Source organism: Musca autumnalis, unplaced genomic scaffold, assembly GCF_047663935.1.
Source record: "Musca autumnalis isolate F117 unplaced genomic scaffold, ASM4766393v1 scaffold_1, whole genome shotgun sequence".
In the NCBI taxonomy this organism is placed as follows: domain Eukaryota; kingdom Metazoa; phylum Arthropoda; class Insecta; order Diptera; family Muscidae; genus Musca; species Musca autumnalis.
In genome coordinates this window covers 22,100,265-22,121,487 of record NW_027411644.1, presented here as the reverse complement: position 1 = coordinate 22,121,487, position 21,223 = coordinate 22,100,265, and the positions used below count along the sequence as shown (strand labels likewise).

Genomic DNA, 21,223 nt, shown 5'->3' with positions numbered 1-21,223 from the left:
TGCGAAAAGAACATCTTTGAACGAACACACAACGGAAAATAGCAAAGCTATAGCCTTTGGCAAGAAAACATAAAAAAGGAAATAAATAACATTATTAGTGTGGAAAAGTAAACACCGACAACAACAACAGCAACAACAGCATTTTTGATCAACATATCAGCATTTAAAAGCAATTGAAAAGCACGTTAAGCAAACAAACAAATTGCAAAGAACATTGTAAACAATTTAAACAAACAAGTGAAAAATTAACAAACAAGTACCAAAAAAAAAGAAGAAAACAAAACAAAAAAGGAAAATTTATAACCCGTCCTTGCCGCAATTAGCAGCCACCATTAACAAAAACAAATAGCAACAAAAACAACAACAACAGCAACTACTACTTTCAACATGGAGCCTTCTTTATATCACTACATCAGCATAAGTCTCTTGGTAACCCTGCTGCATTTCTCCAAAAGTCATGAACACACAGATGGTTTTAAGCCGGGTAAGTGAAATCTACATGTTTAACCCCCTTTCTCTCCTCCTCTACTCAAGGCCACATGGCCCAATAACCAAGTGTTTATTTTTTATGTTGTTGTTATTGTTGTTTATACTCCACTTCATTTTAATTTATTAGTTGTTTTTATTTTGTCCATTGTCCTACCTATGCTCGCTCTACTCATTTAGCAGAGTAGCAACAATTTATCACTTTCTCCCCCACCCCATTTTGTTCACCCCATAATACTGCAATTGCCTAGGTTTGTTTTGTTATTGTTATCCCATGTTTTTTTTCGGTACGGAACATTTAATAAAAATATTGTTATTATTTTAATTAAAATTGCGGTTGCAAAATTTCCAATGTTCATCGCTTCGGTGTTTATGTTTTTTTCTGCTGTTGTTGTTCACTGCTGGCCTTGTCTCTCGCCAGCAATTGTAAAAATGTTTATCGTTCCGGACGACACTGTGTGTGTGTCTGCGTGTAATTGGTTATGTTCAAGGCATATAATTTAATTAAAAACATTTTGTTGCACAACTACAAGAATTGTATTTTTATTTTATTTATGTTGTTGTTGCAATGAACAAAGTTATAGAGAATATCAGTTTATTATAGTTGGCGAAATTTGTGTAAAATTAGTATGATCAATAATGTCAGAAGATGAACTAATTAATATGGGATATTCCATAGCTAGGAAGCTTATTGCGAAAAAACAGTGGGAAGTAAACTTGATTATTTAGGGTCAAGGCAGAGAAGACTGTAGTTTCAGTTGAAGCCACTCATCATTTAGGGGGATGCGGAAAATTTATTATGTTGCTTAATTTTATTAATTAATTTTAATTGAATTAATTAATTTTAATTTTATTAATTTATTTTAATTTTATCTAAGTTAGCTGATTACACTGTACAACAAAATTGAACTTTTTTTAAAATTACAAGAAACCCCGCACAGATTATGAAAGAGGGCCGAAAAAAAGAAGACACGTGTATCGACGTTTTCAAAGTTTACGTCGGGAAGTAACCTAAATAGGCGTGGCAAGTTCCGTCCATTTCTACAGGTTTTGAAATCTTCGACATCAGATTCCTTGGAATTCTTGCATTTTAGGTATAAAGTGTCTTTGACAATATTACTGACAACCATGCGGGGTATCTTTTTATGAAAAAGTCACTAAATGGGTCTTTTTGGTCCCTTTTTTCAAAAACGTTTAAAAACTCCTTTAAAATATGATCGTATCAAATCAAAATATTCTACAAAATTATTTGCCATAAAATGTTACTATAGGTCCCCTAATATAACAAAACTCTAAATCGTACCTAAACGCCAGGAATCTGGCAAAAGTAAAATCACGTTTTAGGGTTAATGTTGTACTTTTTCTGATTTTATTAAGTTTTGTGCCACAAATCTTCATTCTAGAAAGAAGATGTCAAAGACAAAAATATTCTCCAACAAATTTTAATATAAACCGCCGAATAAATGAAATACGTATTTACAATATATATCAAGAAAATATATATATCAAATTTGCCAACAAAACACCTAAATATTTTTTGAATAAATTTGTTTTGTTCTTTTTTGGAGTTGATGCATGAAAGTAACATGAAATTTTGTTTTAGACGAAAGGTGTTAAAAGAAGAAATATTCTATACAAAATTTCACTGTAAGTCCCAGAACAATTTAAATATCTAAGTACAATACTTTGTTAAGAAAATTACGTTACAAAATTAGATATTATAGGTGAAAGTTATTTGTTAAACTTTTAGACTCTTAATTAAAATTTATTCCATACTGAGTCAAAATCTCCTAAATATTTCACTTTTTGGGGATTGTGTCAAAAGAAGAAATATTGCCAATCAAATTTCATTATGAGGCTCTGAACAAAAGAAATTTGTAGCTATAGTATTTAACATCTCTAGAAGCTTTCGCATTTCATATATGATTTGGGACCATATTCTACCGTTTTTATTCACAATTTTATGATCTGCGGTCACAAAATATATTTTATTGATGTTTTTCCATAATAAAATGTTTCAGAAAATTATATGTGCTCGATCCAAACTGTTTTTGGAATATCTATGGTGAACATATATAGGGAAAATATTGATAACCCAGATCGGACTTTGTAAAATTACGTGTTTTAGTCTATTAACTAAAATAATGTCATCAGGATTAGTCATAGGTTCCTGATATTATATGTGAAAATGCGGGGATAGTCTACCCCTCAGTAATGTTGGCGACATTTCCTGAGTATTTCTGCCATGTAAAACTTCTCTAGAAGTGGTGTCTTAAGACACGCCCTTCGAACTCGACAATAAACAGTAGGTCCCGTATCATTGAGCTAATATGAATCGGGGTGCCTCATTGATTTGAGAGAAGTCTCCCTTGTCCCTCATGGGATGTTTGTGGAACAATTATTATTATTAGTCTACGGCTATTGCCCAGTGAATATATTCGACATACAAGTCCTAACGTCCATGGTATTGGCAAGGTCCTATATACTATAATGATGGCAGATACTCCTTTTCTGATAACATTGACTGAAGATGTATTTGGGAATGTCAGTAACGGATTTGGTTCATACTTTGCATATCGTAATATTACTTCGAGACAGAGAACAGGTTCGAATATGGATTATATATCAAATCCTTCAGGTACCTCCCACACAAAAATTCGGAAAAATGCAGTTTAAGGCCTGCTTTCGCTAATGTCTTTGTTGTAACAAATTGTATTAGCTGCCCCCATTACGACGATGCATGTTTTTATCAGGGGTAAGTCCATACTATCTGAAAAAATAGCCCGAAAGCTGTAAAAACCTGGCATCATACGTACGATAACTCTCGAACGGATTATCCGATTCGGTCCAATATTTGAGTTTTATAATATTTTGTCCAAATTAAGTTTAAGTTTGAAGATAGACACTATCCACTATTCCCGTACCTCCCACCCAAAAATTAAAAAAAATGTCACTAAAAAATAGGCGCTATATCAGTTGAACGGAGCAACCGTCCAAACTTTACTTACTTACATAGCTGGCCCATTACAGAATATTTGGTCCATAGACCGAACTAAGAAAAGATCTTCAATTCTCTCTGTTTAGTGCTTCGCTTTTTGGAATACTGCGCCTTGTCATCTCTTCATCCACTTGTTTGCGCCATCTATTCTTTGGCCTGCCAATTCTGCGTGCACCGCCATGTGGCTCGAGTTTAGACGCTTTTTAGCGGGTTCATCATCGCTCATTCTTATTATATGGCCTAGCCAACGCAATCGTTTAACTATATTGATCGGTCCGTAGATCATTCGAAGAATTTTTCTCTCAAACACGCCAATCACTGCCTTATCTGCTTGCGCAAGTACCCAGCCTTCGGAACCATACATCAGCACGGGTTGTATCAGTGTTTTGTAAGGCGTTATTTTTGTTTGCCGAGTTTTGGCTTTGTTTTTAAAGTGCTTACTTAAGCCAAAGTAGCATCTGTTGGCCAATACAATTCTTCTTTTTATTTCACAACTGATGTCGTTTGTTGTGTTTATGACGGTGTCGAGGTATACGAAGCCTGTTACTACCTCAAAATTATAGCAACCCACTTCAACAGTTGGTCCGATCTCAATGGACGCATTGCGCGTCGACACCATCAACTTGGTCTTCTCGCCGTTTACCGCCAGACCCACTTTACCAGATTCTCCTTCAACCTTCATAAAGGTATCGGTTACTTCTTTTACTAATCGTCCTATGATGTCTATATCATCAGCATAAGCAAGTAACATGTGGCTATTGGTGTAGATTGTGTCACTTCTTTTGACGTTTGCCTTTCGTATAACCTTTTCTAGCAGGATGTTGAAAATATCACACGAAAGGCTGTCTCCTTGCCTGAAACCTCTTTTGGTACAAAACTTTTCGGAGAGGTTCTTTCCTATTTTAACTGAAGATCTTGTGTTAGTTAGAGTCATTTTACAAAGCCGAATGAGATTTGCGGGGATACCAAATTTAGACATTGCTTGGAATACATTTGAACGTAGCGGGCTGCTTTATAATCGAAGGCTGCTTTATAATCGACAAAAAGGTGGTAGGTGTCGATCTGCATATCTTGGGTCTCCTCCAGGATTTGCCGCAGAGTAAATATCTGGTCAATGGTGGACTTGCCAGGTCTAAAGCCGCATTGGTATGGTCCAATTATTTCGTTGACCATGGGCTTTAGTCGTTCGCACAATATCCCTGACACTATCTTGTAGGCGATAGTTGGAGCATAAAATCTTATCTCCTTTCTTATGTACGGGACACAGGATGCTCATGTTCCAATCGGGTCGGGTACGCGTTCTTCCTGCCAAATGGAGCTAACTAGCTGATGCATACACCTTATCAGCGTGTCGCCTCCGGTTTTAAACAGCTCAGCTGGTAGGCCATCAGCTCCTGCTGCCTTATTATTCTTCAGCCGGTTTATTGCTGTATTTACCTTCATTAAAATAATAGGCGCTATATCTGCTGAACGGAGCAACCGTCCAAACTTTGGATCTCCTAATATTTTGTCCAAATGTACTTTTACTTCAGAAATGGTCGATATCGATCTTCTCTTCGGGTACCTCCCCCACAAAAGTTAAACATTTTTATTAGAGTTCAGTTTAGGATCTGTTGGAAGATTCTTTGGAAAATTATACCGATGCTACTCCCTGTTTAAGCGATATTCTGTTTTTCGTGGGAAATTCCATGCCCCAAAACCTCTAAGTTATACGGTGACTAACTGAAATGACTGTTGGGCACAATATCTTCCGAAAAGAATAACACCCAAAATAAATAAAGTTTTTTCATCGATTTGAAAATAATTGTGGTCTGCAGAGCGATTTCCTGAAAATATGCCATTGGCCCTTCCTTCTTGGAGGTCTCTGTCTCCCAAGCACTGATTTTGATGCTAATTACAGCGATATTTTGCCATATCACTGATATTTGATCGGGCCGAGCAGAACTTTCGCTAAGCAATATTATTCCCATTTGGCCCAACAAAAATTCGGATCCGGTAGTCATTATGTAACTCATTACAAAGTACTCATTACAAAGTACTCAGACCACAAATCAGAGGATTGTGTGTTAAACTCTCACCGCCGGCTGGGTACTTTTTGTTAAAAAAAAACAAAGAACATCCGGTGGTGCACATGTAAGCGATTAAATAACCCTTAATGTTTGTGTGCGTGGCCTAGTGTGTAGTGTGTTCGGCTACAAATCAGAAGTTCACAAGATCAAATCCAGCAGGGGGCGAAATAAAAAATAGAATAAAAAATATGAAGTGTGTTGAAATTTAACACAAATTCCACCTCAACTGTTCTAAAAATAGAAAATATATTTTTAGCTTATAGCTTATTTTTATACCCTCAGTATTTATGCTAACGAGGGTATGTACACTTTCATACGGGCAAAATGTGCCTCATCGAAATAATGGTTTTAGACCCCAAGTATGTTTGGACGAAATCCGTTTCAGACAATTTGAAGTTCATTTAGCAAAATGTCCGTCCGTCTGTCTGTCTGGCTGGAGCGCACCATAACTCTCGAATGGATGCACCGATTCGGTCCAAAAATTTGGCTTTCGTAATATTTTGCTCAAGTTTACTTTAAGTTCGAAGAGGGCTATATCGGTCCACTCCCTCCGGTACCTCCCCCACAAAAGTTCGAAAATGTTCGGAAATTTGTGCGAACTATAAATCTTGAAGGAAATAACCGATTTGATCCATACTTTGCACATCGTGAAATTTCAACCAGACTTAGATGAAGTTCCAATATGGACTCAATCGGTTCACTCCTTCGGGTACCTCCCACACAAAATTTCAGATAAGTTCAGTTTAGGACCTACTCTCGAATCGGTTTGATTTTTGTTGCAACAACTTGTATTCACTTCCCCCCATACGACGGTACAAGTTTCATCAGAGACAAGTCCACACTTCCTGAGAAAATAGCCTGAAAGGTGCAAAAAGCCCCTATGATGCCGTGTGTAGTGGTTGGAGAGCAAGATAACTCTCGAACGGATCTGCCGATTCGGTCCAAAATTGGGTCTTCGTAATATTTTGTAAAAACATAGTTTAAGTTCGATGATGGGCTATATCGGTCCACCACTTCAGGTACCTCCCCCACAAAACATTTTCGGAAAAATTGTGCGCACGTTAACTCTTGAAGGGTGTGACCGATGTAATTCATACTTTGCTCATCCTAATATATCTACCAGATATAGATCAGGTGCGAATATGGACTATATTTGTCTACTCCTTCGGGTACCTCTCACACAAAATTTCGGATAAGTTCACTTTAAGACCTGTCCTCGAATTACTTTGATTTTTGTTGAAGCAATTTGCATTTGCTACCTCCATTACGAAGGTAAAAGTTTTTTCAGCGGCAAGTCCATATTTTTTGGGAAAACAGCCCGAAAGTTGTAAAAAACCCCTATGTCAACATATGTGCCTGTCAGAGAGCACGATAACTCTCGACCTGTTCAACCGATTTGGTCTTCGTCATATTATATCCAAACTTAGTTTCATGGGCTATACCGGTCCACAACTTCCGGTACTTCTCCCCACTATTTAAAAAATGTCACTAAAATGCTAGGACGATATCACTTGAATGGGGCAAACAATTTGGTCTGAATTTTGGATCTCCTAATATTTTGTCAAAACTTAGTTTAACTTCTAAAATGGCCCATATCGGTCCTCCCTAAGGGTACCTCCCCTAAAAAAGTTCAACATTTGTGTCTTAGTGCAGTTAATTCCTAATCCACATTTTTGTCGGCAAATTCAAATGTCCAAAAAGGGCCACAAAATTCTGAAGAGACCTTAAATACATTCGATCTGTCTGTAGGTGAAAGTTTCACTTTACATTGGCTGAGGGTATATATCTGTCGGCAAAGCCGACTGACATTTTTTTACTTGTTCAACTTCCAGTGGCCATAAAATAACTAGTTATTCTAGTGGTCATAGAATAACTAGTAGATCAGTGCGACATGCCCTTGTTTAAATAATGGGTTAGTAGGGGGATTTGTAAGTAGTTACGGCTGCCAAAAATCCCTTAAAAAACCTATTCTTTTGGGAGGATTTTTTGCTGGGAGGATACCAGTAGGCGTTCGCAAAACATTTATTTTGTCTTCTCATTTTATAATTTCGATATACATAAGTACAAGTTTCGAAATATTGCTAGATAAGCCACTCCCAGAGCCGATATGTCTGATGAGCTGGCTAACTAACAGCGAATACTGTCCACATAATTTGGTGGTTGCGTGGGAATCTCTTCGGCTTACCTTTTTAATTTGCAAAACTCTTCGATCATTCAGCTCAACTTCAACGAGAAATTAATAAGAAGATTTTCTCGTTCGAATTTGTTGTTTGTCTTTCATAAATAGCCCTGGATAACTACATATCCACAGCTAAACTCATGTCTAGTGTCGTGGCCGCTATATGATATTGCGTCACCTGGGTATATTTGGGTATTGGTGTGAGGTCCTCCATATTCAAATGCACTACATAGACAGTGTTATCGGCTGTGTAACTACTCTCTTTGAATATTATGTATCTTTAAGTGTTGAGTGTGGTTTAAATGAAAAAATTCGTATTAACCACCACGCATCTGTAACCCATTTTACCATTTACCATTTTTCTGGTTAAATTCAATTTTGATATTTTCTATCGATTATTTTGAACAAATATTTTAAAACACCCATATCCTCACTTAAATCCCTCCCTAGGGTTCCCTGTTATAAGTATAATGCTGCATAGTACGTAGAATATAGTCTAAAAACTATGGTCTTTCTATAATCTATAACATTTTATATTTAACATTGATATGAAAACAATTTCGGTATTTGTTAAGCTTTCATAGACAATTTTCCACAATATTTATAAAAAAAAAACGAGAACTTCATTACATTTGATTGTTTGGAATACCTATAACAATAAAGGTGAATACAAATCAATTTAGTCACATAAAAAATTTAAGTTACGAATTTAGTAAAAACCAAATACACACATTCACATATACATACATAGATTGCTCTCAATTAACTTAAACAAATATAAGAAACAAAAAATCTAAATAAAATTCTATTAGCTAAACATACAAACACACACACGTGTAAATTCACACACATACATGTACATTCATGTACATACGTATAATAAAATCTAATTTTCTCCAAAATGAAATTAAAAGTTGTTGAAAAATAACACAATAAAAAACAATAACAAATGCTGTTGTTTATTTTAAATTAATTTCAATCTCTTTTTTGCCTGGTTCGCTTTTTGCTTCTGATTATTTGGCCTTGCTGTCGATGTTTTTGTTGTTGGTGTTACACGCTAATATTAGGATTTTTAATTGTTTTCAATTTAATTGAAATATTTTTGCTATTACTTTGTAAAGTAAACTTTGTATGGCAAGTGTGTATGTGTAAAGCAATATGTATTTTGGTGGTGGAAGTGGTTAGATGTGTAGGTGTACACGTGTGTAAAGGTATATGGATTGTGCTGTCAAACGGAAAGTTCATTTAAGTCAGCATTTTTTCGTTTATTTGCATTTTTTCCTGTTTGTTGTGTGTGTTTCTGATGACGTTATGAAATTGTTGTTCACCTACCCCAACAACAACAACAACAATGTGTTGGTATGTTGATAACATTGCAAGCGAAAAAATGATAATAATAATATTACAAAATTTGTGTATATTACATGCTTCCGCACATAAAATGACTAACTTTTTGATAATGCACGGGACAGGCAATATAATTTTAATGTGCATTTTAATATTATGATAAAATTGTTTGAAACATTGTTTGCAACACAGTGGTGTTTAAAGTGGAAAAGGAGACAAAAATGTCATATTCCAAAGTTAAAATACTCATGAGATCGCTATATCTGCAAGAAAGTTACAAGAAGATCTTTTAAAAGGAAAGCTATAAGAAAAAGATCTGCAATAGGAAAACCTGAAAAGCCTTCAAAAAGAAAAACTTACGGGCGTAATATAAGAAGACTTTATGGGCGTTCTATAAGAAAATCTTGCCTTCTACTAGGAGTCCTTACAAGCCTTTTAAAAGAAGTCCTCTCATGCCCTCCATATGAAGACCTGAAATGTCTTCTATAAGAAGACCTCTAGAGGTATTCTATAAGAATATCTAACAGGTCTTCTACCATAGGAGCACCTGACAAGCCCTCTGTAAGAAGACCTTACAAACCTTTTATAAGGCCTTCTATAAGAAGTCCACACAGGATTTTTTAAAATGGTCCTTAATGTTTTTTAAAGAAGGATTTAAATGCCTTCTAAAAAAAGAGGTTACAGGCATACAGACATTCTAACAAAAGCCGTCACACGCCTTCTATCAGAAGTCCCAACAGGAATTCCATGAGAACGCTTTGCAGGCCTTCTATAAGAAACCCTTATATTAGAGTACCTTCCGGGCCTTCTATACGAAGATGTTATGATCTTACAAGCCGTCTACAAGAATACCTTGGTGACCATCTTTATGAACACCTTACTTGTTTTCTAAAAATGACCTTATAGACCTTTTATGACAAGACCTTAAATTCCTTCTACAAGAAGGCCTTACAAGCCTTCTATAAGCTGACCGTAAAGACCTTCTATAAGATGACCTTAAAAGCCTTCTATAAGGAATCTTTCAGAATTTTTATAAGAAAACCTTACAGGTATTCTATAAGAAGTCCTATACGGCTAGTTCGGACTTCTTTAGAAAGTCCCGATAGTCCTTTTAAAAGAAGTCTTTACAGGACTTTTTATAGAAGAGCTTAAACACCTTCTATAAGAAGTCCTTAAAGGCCTTCTATAAGAAGTCTTTAAAGGCCTTCTATAAGAAGTCCATAAAGGCCTTTTATAAGAAGTCCTTAAAGGGCTTTTATAAGAAGTCCTTAAAGGCCTTCTATAAGAAGCCCTTAAAGACCTTCAATAAGAATTTCTATAAGAAGTCTTTAAAGGTCACCTTAAAGAAATCCTTAAAGGCATTTTATAAGAAGTCCTTAATGGTTTTCTATAAGTCCTTAAAGATCTTCTAAAAGTATTCCTTAAAGGCCTTCTAAAATAAGTTTGTAAAGGCCTTTAATAAGGAGTTCCTATACGGCAAGTCCGGAATTCTTTAGGAAGTCCCGACAGGCCTTCTCTAAGAAGTCCATGCAGAAATTCTACAAGAAGACCTTAGAGGCATTATATAGCAAGACCTCAAAGGTCTTTTAGTGGAAGACCATAGCATGAACTCCTTACAGGACTTTTTAAAGAGTCCCGTACCGGATATTTATAGGAATCTTTTACAGGCCATGATAAGGAAGTCTCGAAAAAGATGCTATAAGCATTACCTACAGGACTTCTATAAAAATAATACCTTTAGTTCTTCTTATAGACTACATCAAGGTCTTCTATAGGAAGATGTCAAGGTCTTATAGAAGTGGAGAAGTTAAGTCTTCTATAAGAACAAGAAGTCTTCTATAAGAATACCTCAAGATATTCTATAAAAAGACCTCAAAGTTTTCTATAAGAAGACCTCAAGGTCTTCTATAAAAAAGCCCTCATGGTCTTCTATAAGAAGACCTCAAGGTCTTCTATAAAAAGACCTCATGGTCTTCTATAAGAAGACCTCAAGCTGTTCTATAAGAAGACATTAAGGTCTTCTGTAAGAAGTTCTCAAAGTCTTCTATAAGAAGGCCTCAAGGTATCCTATTAGATGACCTCAAGGTCTATAAGAAGACCTCAAGGTCTTCTATAAGAAGACCTCAAGGTGTTCTATAAGAATACCTCAAGGTGATCTATAAGAATACCTCAAAGCCATCTATAAAAAGACTTCAAGTCTTCTATAAGAATACTGCAAGGTCTTCTATAAGGAGGCTGCAAGGTATTCTATAAGAAGACTTCAAGGTCTTTTATAAGAAGATTGCAAGGTCTTCTATAAGAAGACTGCAGGGTCTTCTATAAGAAGACCTCAAGGTCTTCTATAAGAAGACTGCAAGGTCTTCTATAAGAAGGCTGCAAGGTCTTCTATAAGAAGACTGCAAGGTCTTCTATAAGAAGACTGCAAGGTCTTCTACAAGAAGACTGCAGACTGCAGACCTGAGGTCTTCTCAAAGAAGACCTTGAGGTCTTCTTACAGACGACCTCAGGGTCTTCTTTGAGAAGACCTCAGGGTCTTCAAGGTATTCTATAAGAAGACCTCAAGGTCTTCTATAAGAAGACTGCAAGGTCGTCTGTAAGAAGACCTCAAGGTCTTCTTTGAGAAGACCTCAGGGTCTTCTTTGAGAAGACCTCAGGGTCTACTATGAGAAGACCTCAAGGTCTGCTATAAGAAGACCTCAAGATCTTCTATAAGAAGACCTCAAGGTCTTCTATAAGAAGACCTCAAGGTCTTCTATAAGAAGACCTCAAGGTCTTCTATAAGAAGACCTCAAGGTTTTCTATAAGAAGACCTCAAGGTTTTCTATAAGAAGATCTCAAAATCTTCTATAAGAAGACCTCAAGGTCTTCTATAAGAAGACCTCAAGGTCTTCTATAAGAAGACATCAAAGTCTTCTATAAAAAGACCTCAAGGTCTTCTATAAGAAGACATCAAAGTCTTCTATGAGAAAACCTCAAGGGCTTCTATAAGAAAACCTCAAGGTCTTCTATAAAAAGACCTCAAGGTCTTCTATAAGAAGACCTCAAGGCCTTCTATAAGAAGACCTCAAGGCCTTCTATAAGAAGACCTCAAAGTCTTCTATAGGAAGACTTCAGGGTCTTCTTTGAGAAAACCTCAGGGTTTCCTATAAGAAGACCTCAAAACCTTCTATAAAAAGTCCTCAAGACCTTCTGCAATAAAACCTCAAGGTCTTCTATAAGAAGACCTCAAAGTCCTTTATAAGAAGACCTCAAGGTCTTCTATATAAAGATTTCCAAGGTCTTCTATAAGAAGATCTCAGGTTGTTCCATAAAAAGACCTCAAGTCCCTACAGGACCACTCATAGAAGAAGTCCTTACAGGACTTCTATAAGAAATCTCTACGACAATCTCTGCATGTTTCCGGAATTATAAAGCTTTTGGGGGTTCGCATAAGAAGACCTCAAGGTCTGCTATAAGAAGGCTTCAAGTCCTTCTACAATAAGAACTCAAGACCTTCTACAGGAAGACCTAAAAGTCTTTTATAAGAAGACCTCAAGGTCTTCCATATAAAGATCTCTCAGGTCTTCTATGAGAAGATCTCTAAAATATTCTATAAAAAGACCTATAAGTCCTTACAGAAGAAGAAGAAGAAAGAACGACGAAGTCCTTACAGGATTTCTAAAAGAAGTCCCTACAAAAACTGCCTCCACGACAATCTCTGCATGTTTCTGGAATTATAAAGTTTTTGGGGGTTCGCAGTGACAGAATTCCTTTATTGTTGTTTTAATACATAATACCTTCGTAATTTTATCGGGTTTTAACGTTAGTTCTCCAGATGACACCTCACGTGCAAGATGATTCAAATACTGAACTTCTACTTAATATTTCCATCCCCTAGCTCAATATTCTCATTCATACTTTCTAATAATTATTTGATTGCTTTCTTACATTTCCTTCATTTAAATAATTCCCAAATTGTTATCTTTGATTTCACAGTTCCTGATGGTCCCTTTTTGTATAAAAATTCTCTCAACAAAACATAAACATATTAAATATGACATTTAACAACAACAACTCAACAGCACAAACGTTAAATAAAGAATTTGCCAAAATTAGTTGGGGTGGGCTTTAAACTAACAAATCGTTCTCTCCCTCTTTCTTCGCCAAAAGAGAATGGCGCAAAACACAAAACACATATTAAATGACAGTTTCTATCATCAGCATATTCAGCCCGTAAGAGTCATGGCCCAGAGTAACACAGTTCCCCCAAAAACGACAAAACTGCTATTCTGTAATGATTTTGGCATTTTGTAGCCTTCAATAGATTCACACACAGCCCCATTGGCTGCCTGGCTGGATGGCATTTGCATAAGTTGCAACTGTTGAAATGGCACACAAACACCCACACACTCAATGTGAAATATTTCACACATATCCCTTTACATTATTATACACATGTCGTTACAATAAAATGCATTCATGTCACCTCCTTCACAACACCCGAATACACAGACACATATCGGCAAAGAGTTTAACCCGTTTTACTGGCTATAGTTCACTAAACTTACCCATACATATACTACTGGTATGCTGTCTACCGGTGTCTGGTTTAACGCTTGGTTTATTTTGTGCATAGAAGAGAGTGTGTCTAGGTGTTTGGTTCTCTGTGTATATATTTTTTGCCCTCTTTTTTAGTTTATATTTAAAATGTAATTTTTTATTTATACTTTCTATTTTGCCCTGTTATTGTTGTTAATGTTTCTCTTTGTTGAGGTGGGTGCCTCACTCAATTGCTTGCCAGACCTAAGGTTTTTATATTTTCTCCAATCCATTCACGGTTTCCGCTCTGTTTTTTTTTCTTTTTGGCTTTTTTTTGTAAGTCGGTATTTCTGGCACTGTCGTTTAACGTAATAGACCACAATTTATTACATCGTGCTTCAATGGTGCGATACCTTCCTTGTGCATAGCTCAATGGTCGTTCGACCGGCTCTATGTGAGAGAGAACTCTATAGGTCTGTTTCTATTTTTGTTCGATTTATTCAAATGAAGTTGCGCCTTTTAAATGATGTGGGTTTGTATATCGTGGCATAACTTTTTCCTGTTTCGTGAAAGGTTTATTTAAACGTTTTTCTGTTTTTTTTTTTTCGGAAAATATTTCCTAGAATAATGCGATAATTGTTGAAGGTATTTAAAGCAGGACATTTATGGAAAGTGAACAATGTGGGTAATACAGTTTATGAAGCAATTCAATTAAGTGGCATTTAAATAATTGAATTAAGAGAATTTCGTTTAGGAGACTATGTACCAAACTGGTTTAAGCCTCAATACTAAATACTCTAGAGAGCACTTGCTTTCAGGATTATTTAACAAAAAGTGTTTGGAAAAAAATCTTTAAAGACACTGTTTCATATTTCACTAGGGTTTCGATTTTTGTGCCTAAAGAAGAGCTTAATAAATTAAAATGATAAGTCAAAGGTCATAAATAATAATTGGTTTATAATTTTGTTTAGGTTTATATTAATTTATTTTTTTGCAAAATGTGGCCATTCAAACAGTTATTGTGAATGGTGGTCGCTATTGTGAGATGATAACGAACTCTTTATGTCCCGAATTGGAAGATGTGGAATGACCGTTTTATTTCACATGGCGACGAACTCAACTGGTGTAATAATTCAAGACCTAAGGGAGGAGATAATTTGTGACATTATGGGTACAAAAGCCCAATTACCTTCAGCTGCCATCCAAAATGTGGACCATTCTGCTAGTTTAAAGGTACTCTACTCAAATCTATGTCTTTTGATGTATAAGACCCCTGCTATAGCCATAAAATACCAGTTACAACTGAATTTCTTAGAAAATTTTAACCTGAAAATGTGTCTAAAAACAGCAAAACACCTCAAATCGGGTGGTACCGTTATATGGGGGTTATACCAAAACGTGGACCTATGTCCACAATTTTTGGTAAATAAATTTTGGGGCCTCTAGGAAGTCCAAATGCCAAATTATATCTAATTTGGTCTGCAAATGTGGTTCAAAACTCCAAACTACCTTAAATCAGGTGGTTCGTTTTATATGGGGGCTACAACAAAACGTGGACTGATATAGCACATCTTCGAACTTGACCTGCCAGCGAACAAAATACCCACCTTGACAAAATTTCAGCGTCCTACCACATATGTCTATCATACTTTATGGGGTCAATGCATTGCAAACGGAAAACCAAGCATAATATACCTACCACACTATGCACGGTGCTCTTGAGGCAACTTTAAATGGAAGGTGCTTACACCTGGGAAGTTTTTGCGTATTCTGAAACTACAAAGTTCATAGAGAAAAAGCCAAAAAAACAACAAAATCGCAATTCGAAATTTGTGGGGTTTTTTAAGTTTTCACGATTTTGCTTGGAAACCGCAAGTCCTATCAAAAAAGGACAAAAGAAAATGTTGTAGATATAAAAATTCTCTACATAATTGACATCTATGGTAGTTTCGTAGGTTTTACCGTTATTGAGATATTGAAGTTCAAATTGGGACAATGCACTGACTGTATCTCCTCCTTATAAAACAAGGTCATAACTGCAATTTCCCAACTTAAACTTATATATCTCGAAAATGGTACAACCTAGGAAAAAATTACGAATGTCAATCTTGTAGAGAATTTTCACAGCGAAAAGATTCTCTCTAGCCCTATTTCGATAAAACTTCACTTCACTTTTCAAGCAAAACGTGAAAACCTAACAAAAAGGCTAAAAATGTGACGTGAATATCTATACTCGTATACCTCAAAAATGGTAAAACCTATGAACAAATCATAACGGTCGATTCTCTAGAGAATAATCACAGCTCCATTTTCTTTAGCCTCATTTCGATAGGACTTGCGGGTTCCAAGCAAAATCGCGAATACCTAAAATAAACCTAAAAATGTGAATTTTGACCGCGATTTTTTTAAAAATCCCTCCAGCAATTTTTTCTTGTTTTTGGATTTTTCTCACCTATGAACATTGCTGTTTCAAAATCCACAAAAATTTCCCAGGTGTAAGCGGTTTTCACTTAAAGTTAGTTAAGGCGCACCATGTATACATACACTTGTTTTATAAGGTAGCGATACAGTCAATGCATTGCCCCAATTTGAACTTCTATATCTAAATAACGGTAAAACCTATGAAATTATCATAAAGGTCAATCTTGTAGAGAATTTTCATAGCTACAATATTTTCTTTAGTCCCATTTTGATATAAGTTGCGGTTTTCAATCAAAGTCGTGAAAACCTAGAAAACCCCTAAAAATTTCAACTTTAATCGGGATTTATTTAAAAAGCGCTCCGGCGATTTTTTTGTTTTTTGATTTTTCTCGTCTATAAACATGGTAGATTCCATTTAAAGTTGCTTCAAAAGCACCGTGTATGGTGGAGGGTATCAACAGTTTTCAAAAGTGCCTGAAAACCTTTAGTTATGTGGACTTTCATTTCCTGAGTATTTCAAGCCATGTAGAACTTGTCTATAGATGGAATTGTTCGACATTCCTCTCGAACCCGCTTTAAACACGTAGTATCGTCGCAGTCATCCCTTGTCCTATAAGGGATGTTCTTGGGAAATACTTTACTACTTTATTTCCAGTGTCCTCTTGTAGAGCTTTGTGAGGTCACCTTAGACTAGAGCCTTGTATTCTCACTACTCGTAGTCCAAGGGATTTTAAGGACTTTAGGGCCAGAATCTGGAGATATGGAATGAAAATCTATTATATATTTTTTAATTGAGGCAACAAGAATCTGATTTTAAAATTGCAATATTACGTCCGTCCGCCTGTATGTCCGTCTGTCTGGCTGGTGCGCACGAAGGGATCGGCGGATTCGAACCAATTTTGGGTACCGTAATATTTTGTCCAAACTTAGTTTAAGTTCGAAGATAGGCTATATAGGTCCACTCCTTCGGGTACCTCCCAACAAAAGTTCAATTTTTTTCTGTAAATTTGTGTGAACAATAACTCTCGAAGGGAGCAATGCACATCGTATTATTCCTTCCAGATATAGATCGGGTTCGAATATGGACTATATCGGTCCTCCTTCGGGTACCTCCCACACAAAATTCGGATAAAGTGAAGTTTAAGCTTCTCTCGGTTCGTTTTGAAATTGTTTTCACTAGGTTGTCCTTGCGGCTTCCTTTACGACGGTACAATTTTTTTTTGCGCAAGTCCATACTTCCTGAGATATTGGCCTAAAAGCTCCAAGCAAACCTGACGGTGCCAACCAAAATGGCAAATCCGCAAGATAATTCCCGCAGTGAGTTTTTGATTGGCGCAGAATTTGCACATCATATCATTTCATCCAGTCATGTATCCTTCGGGTACCACCCACACAAAATTCGGAAAAATGAAGTTTAAGATCTCCTCTCACATCGTTTGGATTCCTTTTGCAGTAGGTTGTTCTACCAGCCTATTTTACAACGGTACAATTTTTTTCCGCAGTAAGTCAATACTTCCTGAGGTAATGGCCCAAAAGCTCCAAAACCCTGCCGGCACGTGCTAAAATGGCTATTGTACAAGATAACTCTAAAATTTTTCAAAAAAGTCTTCCAAACAAAGTTTAGCGTAATTTAATATTCAATATTTTAATATCTGTTATAGTTTCCGAGAAATAGATATGTCTCTTCCTTCTCCAAAAATTTGCAAAAATTACGTATTTTCAAAATTGCGAACAAATTTTCGTCTTTAGGTGCATGTCACGACAACATTTTCCAATATGTTGATCTAAGTTTTTGGTTTTTTTAGTTTCAACATGTTTACTATCGAATACCATATGAAAATTGCCAATCGTTGGGGTTTTGGCCAGGAAAAACGATTTCTTAACCAATGTGCGCCGTTCGGACTCAGCGATAAAAAGTAGGTACCATATCATTGAGCCAATTTGATTCGGCGTTCACTCATTGATATGAAAGGGGTCTACCATGTCCCTTCGGGGATGCTGGAGGAAAATATATATGGTATAGTTAAACATATCGAGTTATAACAATGGCGTTGCCTTGGCGAGGTCATGAGCACAGGACGACCGATTCGATGGCTCCGATGGAGTAAATAAATGGATGAGACGAATTAAGAAATCAGGATATTTAAAATTAAGAAAGTAGAGCAACGAATATTGGGTATGGAAATCTATTCTTAATTCGGCTTATGGGTTAAATGGTCTGTAGTGGGCCACCGATGCAAATAACTAATAAGGAACAGAATAACTAGCTAAGGTAAAGCTCTCCGAAGAGATACTTCAGTGAGTTGGTGCTTGATCTAAGTTTGAAATAAATATTAAGCAATACAAAATTGTATGCATATGGGCTAACCCGAGTTATTGTGCGCACAGTCCAGCCAGGGAGACGAACGGTTATAGCTACTGGATCGACTCAAATTTCGAGAATTATTTTGACATGTTTTTTTTTTTTTTTTTTTTTTTTTGAACAAAATCGTTGTCTATTGCCCTACTATAGAGGACCTTTAATAATTTACTTAGAACTTCTCGGGTCAATAGATATAATCGACAGACTGAAGTCGATTCATAAATGCCTAAATATTGGGGTTCATGGTAAACTTCAGTGATTCTTTCGAAAATGAAATCTAAATGATTCTGAATAGAAGGTAGGACCATTAAAAGCACCACCATTGTCAGAAGGCATGGATTTCTTATGTTGTTGTTGTAACAGTGTTTATTATTATGTTTGTATGTTCGTTCTTCTGTTCAATCTGGCTCTGGGTCTATCTCCAGTTCCAGGAAAGTGATGTAACCAGAGATCCACTGGGATGGGATGTAACCAGAGATCCACTGGAGTTAGATGAGTAGGTTTGGCTGGGCAGTTGAAAAGGTGTTTTGTGTCATGTGGGTCCATGCCACATACTGGGCAGATGTCTTGCACGGCGCTGTCGACTTCCGCCCAATAAGATTTTAGGCGACTGCAATATCCCGATCGTAGTTGAGCCAAAACTACTCTAGTTTGTCGTGGCAGCTGACGCTCTTCAGCTGCAATAGATGGGGGATGTATTTCGAGGATATGGATTCCTCATAGTCACCGATGGTAGTGGGGCTGCCACTTTAGGGGAGGCATCCCGCCCGCTGTCTACTATAGAAGACCTTAAAAGGTCCCCTGTATAGAAGAGCTTAAAAGGTCTCCTGTCTTCTGTATATCGTAGAAGACCTTAAAACTTCTTCTTTCTACTAGAGAAGAACTTAAAAGGTCTTCTTTCTAATATAGAAAACTTTCAGAGGTTTTATTTATTTATTTATTTAAAATTCATATATGATACAAAAGCTAAAAAAAGGCCAAAAATATATATGTAACTTAATACAATAGAAAACCTTAAAAGTCTTCTGCCCCCTATGGACGACCTTACAACGTCTTACGCCTACTGTAGGAAACCTTAAATGTATTTATGCACTATACAAAAGGGCTGTAAAAGTTCTTCGATCTACTATAGAAAGTTGTTCTGTCTGCTATACAATACCTTGAAATTTCTTCTGTCTACTAGTGAGGGCCTTAAAAGGCCTTTTATCTACTCTAGAAGAATATAAGAGGTTTTCCGTCTACTATAGAAGACCTTAGAAAGTCATCTGTCTTCTTAGGAAAGACCTTACTAAGCATCCTGTCTACTATTGAATAACATAAAAAGTCACCTATGTACTATAGAAGAAAGTCGTATGTTTTGTATGGAAGTCCTTAGAAGGTATTCAGCCTGCTAGCGCAGATCTTCTGTCTACTATGAACGTCTAGAATTCCTCAAAAGCTTTTAAATGCATCCAAGATAAAAGGACTTTCAAAATATTATAAAGAACATACGCAACAGTCGCCGAATGGGCTTCTTAAAGTTTAGAAAACAAAATGTCGCTAAAGAATCAAAGTGGTTTTGAAGAGTTCTTTAAGTGTTCATGTATATAGCCATCTGCAGAATAGTCACATTATCGACACTCTATATTACCATAGTCTTGTTTATATTTAAGAACATACACAAAAAAAAATATATGTCCTGTTTTTTTGCATAATTCGTCAATAAAAATTATGATTGGTGTTGTTTATTTTAGTTTCTTCCTTACTTTTAATATCCTCAAATTAATGATATGTTCCATGAACGCACGCACACACCAAGCAAATGAGCCATTTTTTGGGAGTTTGTTTATATACAATTCCTTTCTTAATAAAAAAAAAGAAATATAATAATAAAAATAATTTACTTTTTCTCATATGCACATATACATAGGTGCTATATTGATATGCATACATACATATGTATGTATATATGAAGGAAGGTGCACACTTAGTTGGGTATTTGTGTGAATATTATATTTTATTCATAAGGTATTGCAATGATTCACGTGCCTGAATTCTGTTTAAATAAAGAAAGAATATTTACATACAAACATATTAGGGTTATGACTTTTTGGCATTTTTTCACAAAAATGATTCCTTATAGTAAGAATGAATGAACGTTTGCCTATTAATGCCTAAAATAACATTCATTCCATTTTATTACAAAAAAAAAGGTTCCGCAGAAACAACTTTGTTTTCTTTTTAAAAAAAATTCTATGAAATTAAAAAAAAAAAATCTCAAAAAACTATTTCCTGTTGCTCGAATGAATGGCCTTTTGCCTATTAATGACGAAATTAACTTTTATTTCATTTAAATTTAAAAAAAAACCGCACAAACCACTTTTAATTTTTATTATATATGAAATAAAGTTATATATAATATATAATGATAAACGTTTATGTCACCTTGGTTATGTCGTGTGCCCCTATGCCTTGTTTTCAGTTAAATATCTGCTTACAGTGACTTCAAAAAATTATCAAAATTTCTGAAAAATAAAAACTTTAAAAGCTTTTCGTGAGGAAGCTTTTTTTATCGAATCACGTTATAAATAACATGTTATGTGATCTTATGTAGAAACTCATTACGCTATGATACAGGGATATGAGGTTGTAAAAAAGTCATAACCCCCAATACATATACATTAATGTATGTTTGTGTGACAATGTGAGTGTGTTATTGTTTATAACGTTATGCTGATTTTTATTTGCGCACGTATGAAGGCACATAGGGACATGGGTGTCTGTATGCAATGCATACAAATGGCAATGAATTTCATGAAAAAAAAACACATTTTAAGGACGACTATTTTTATATTTTCCTTCAA

At 35.8% G+C, this 21,223-nt stretch overlaps 1 protein-coding gene across 1 annotated transcript in view; it reads left to right on the top strand.

The window, feature by feature from the left end:
- Positions 1–279: 279 nt before the first annotated feature.
- The window catches only part of side-VI (sidestep VI transmembrane protein), a 456,009-nt gene continuing 435,065 nt past the window's right edge, over positions 280–21,223 (top strand). The window contains 1 exon segment of the mRNA XM_073969507.1: positions 280–484. Coding sequence (XP_073825608.1) covers positions 388–484 — 97 coding nt within the window. The 5' untranslated portion in view covers positions 280–387.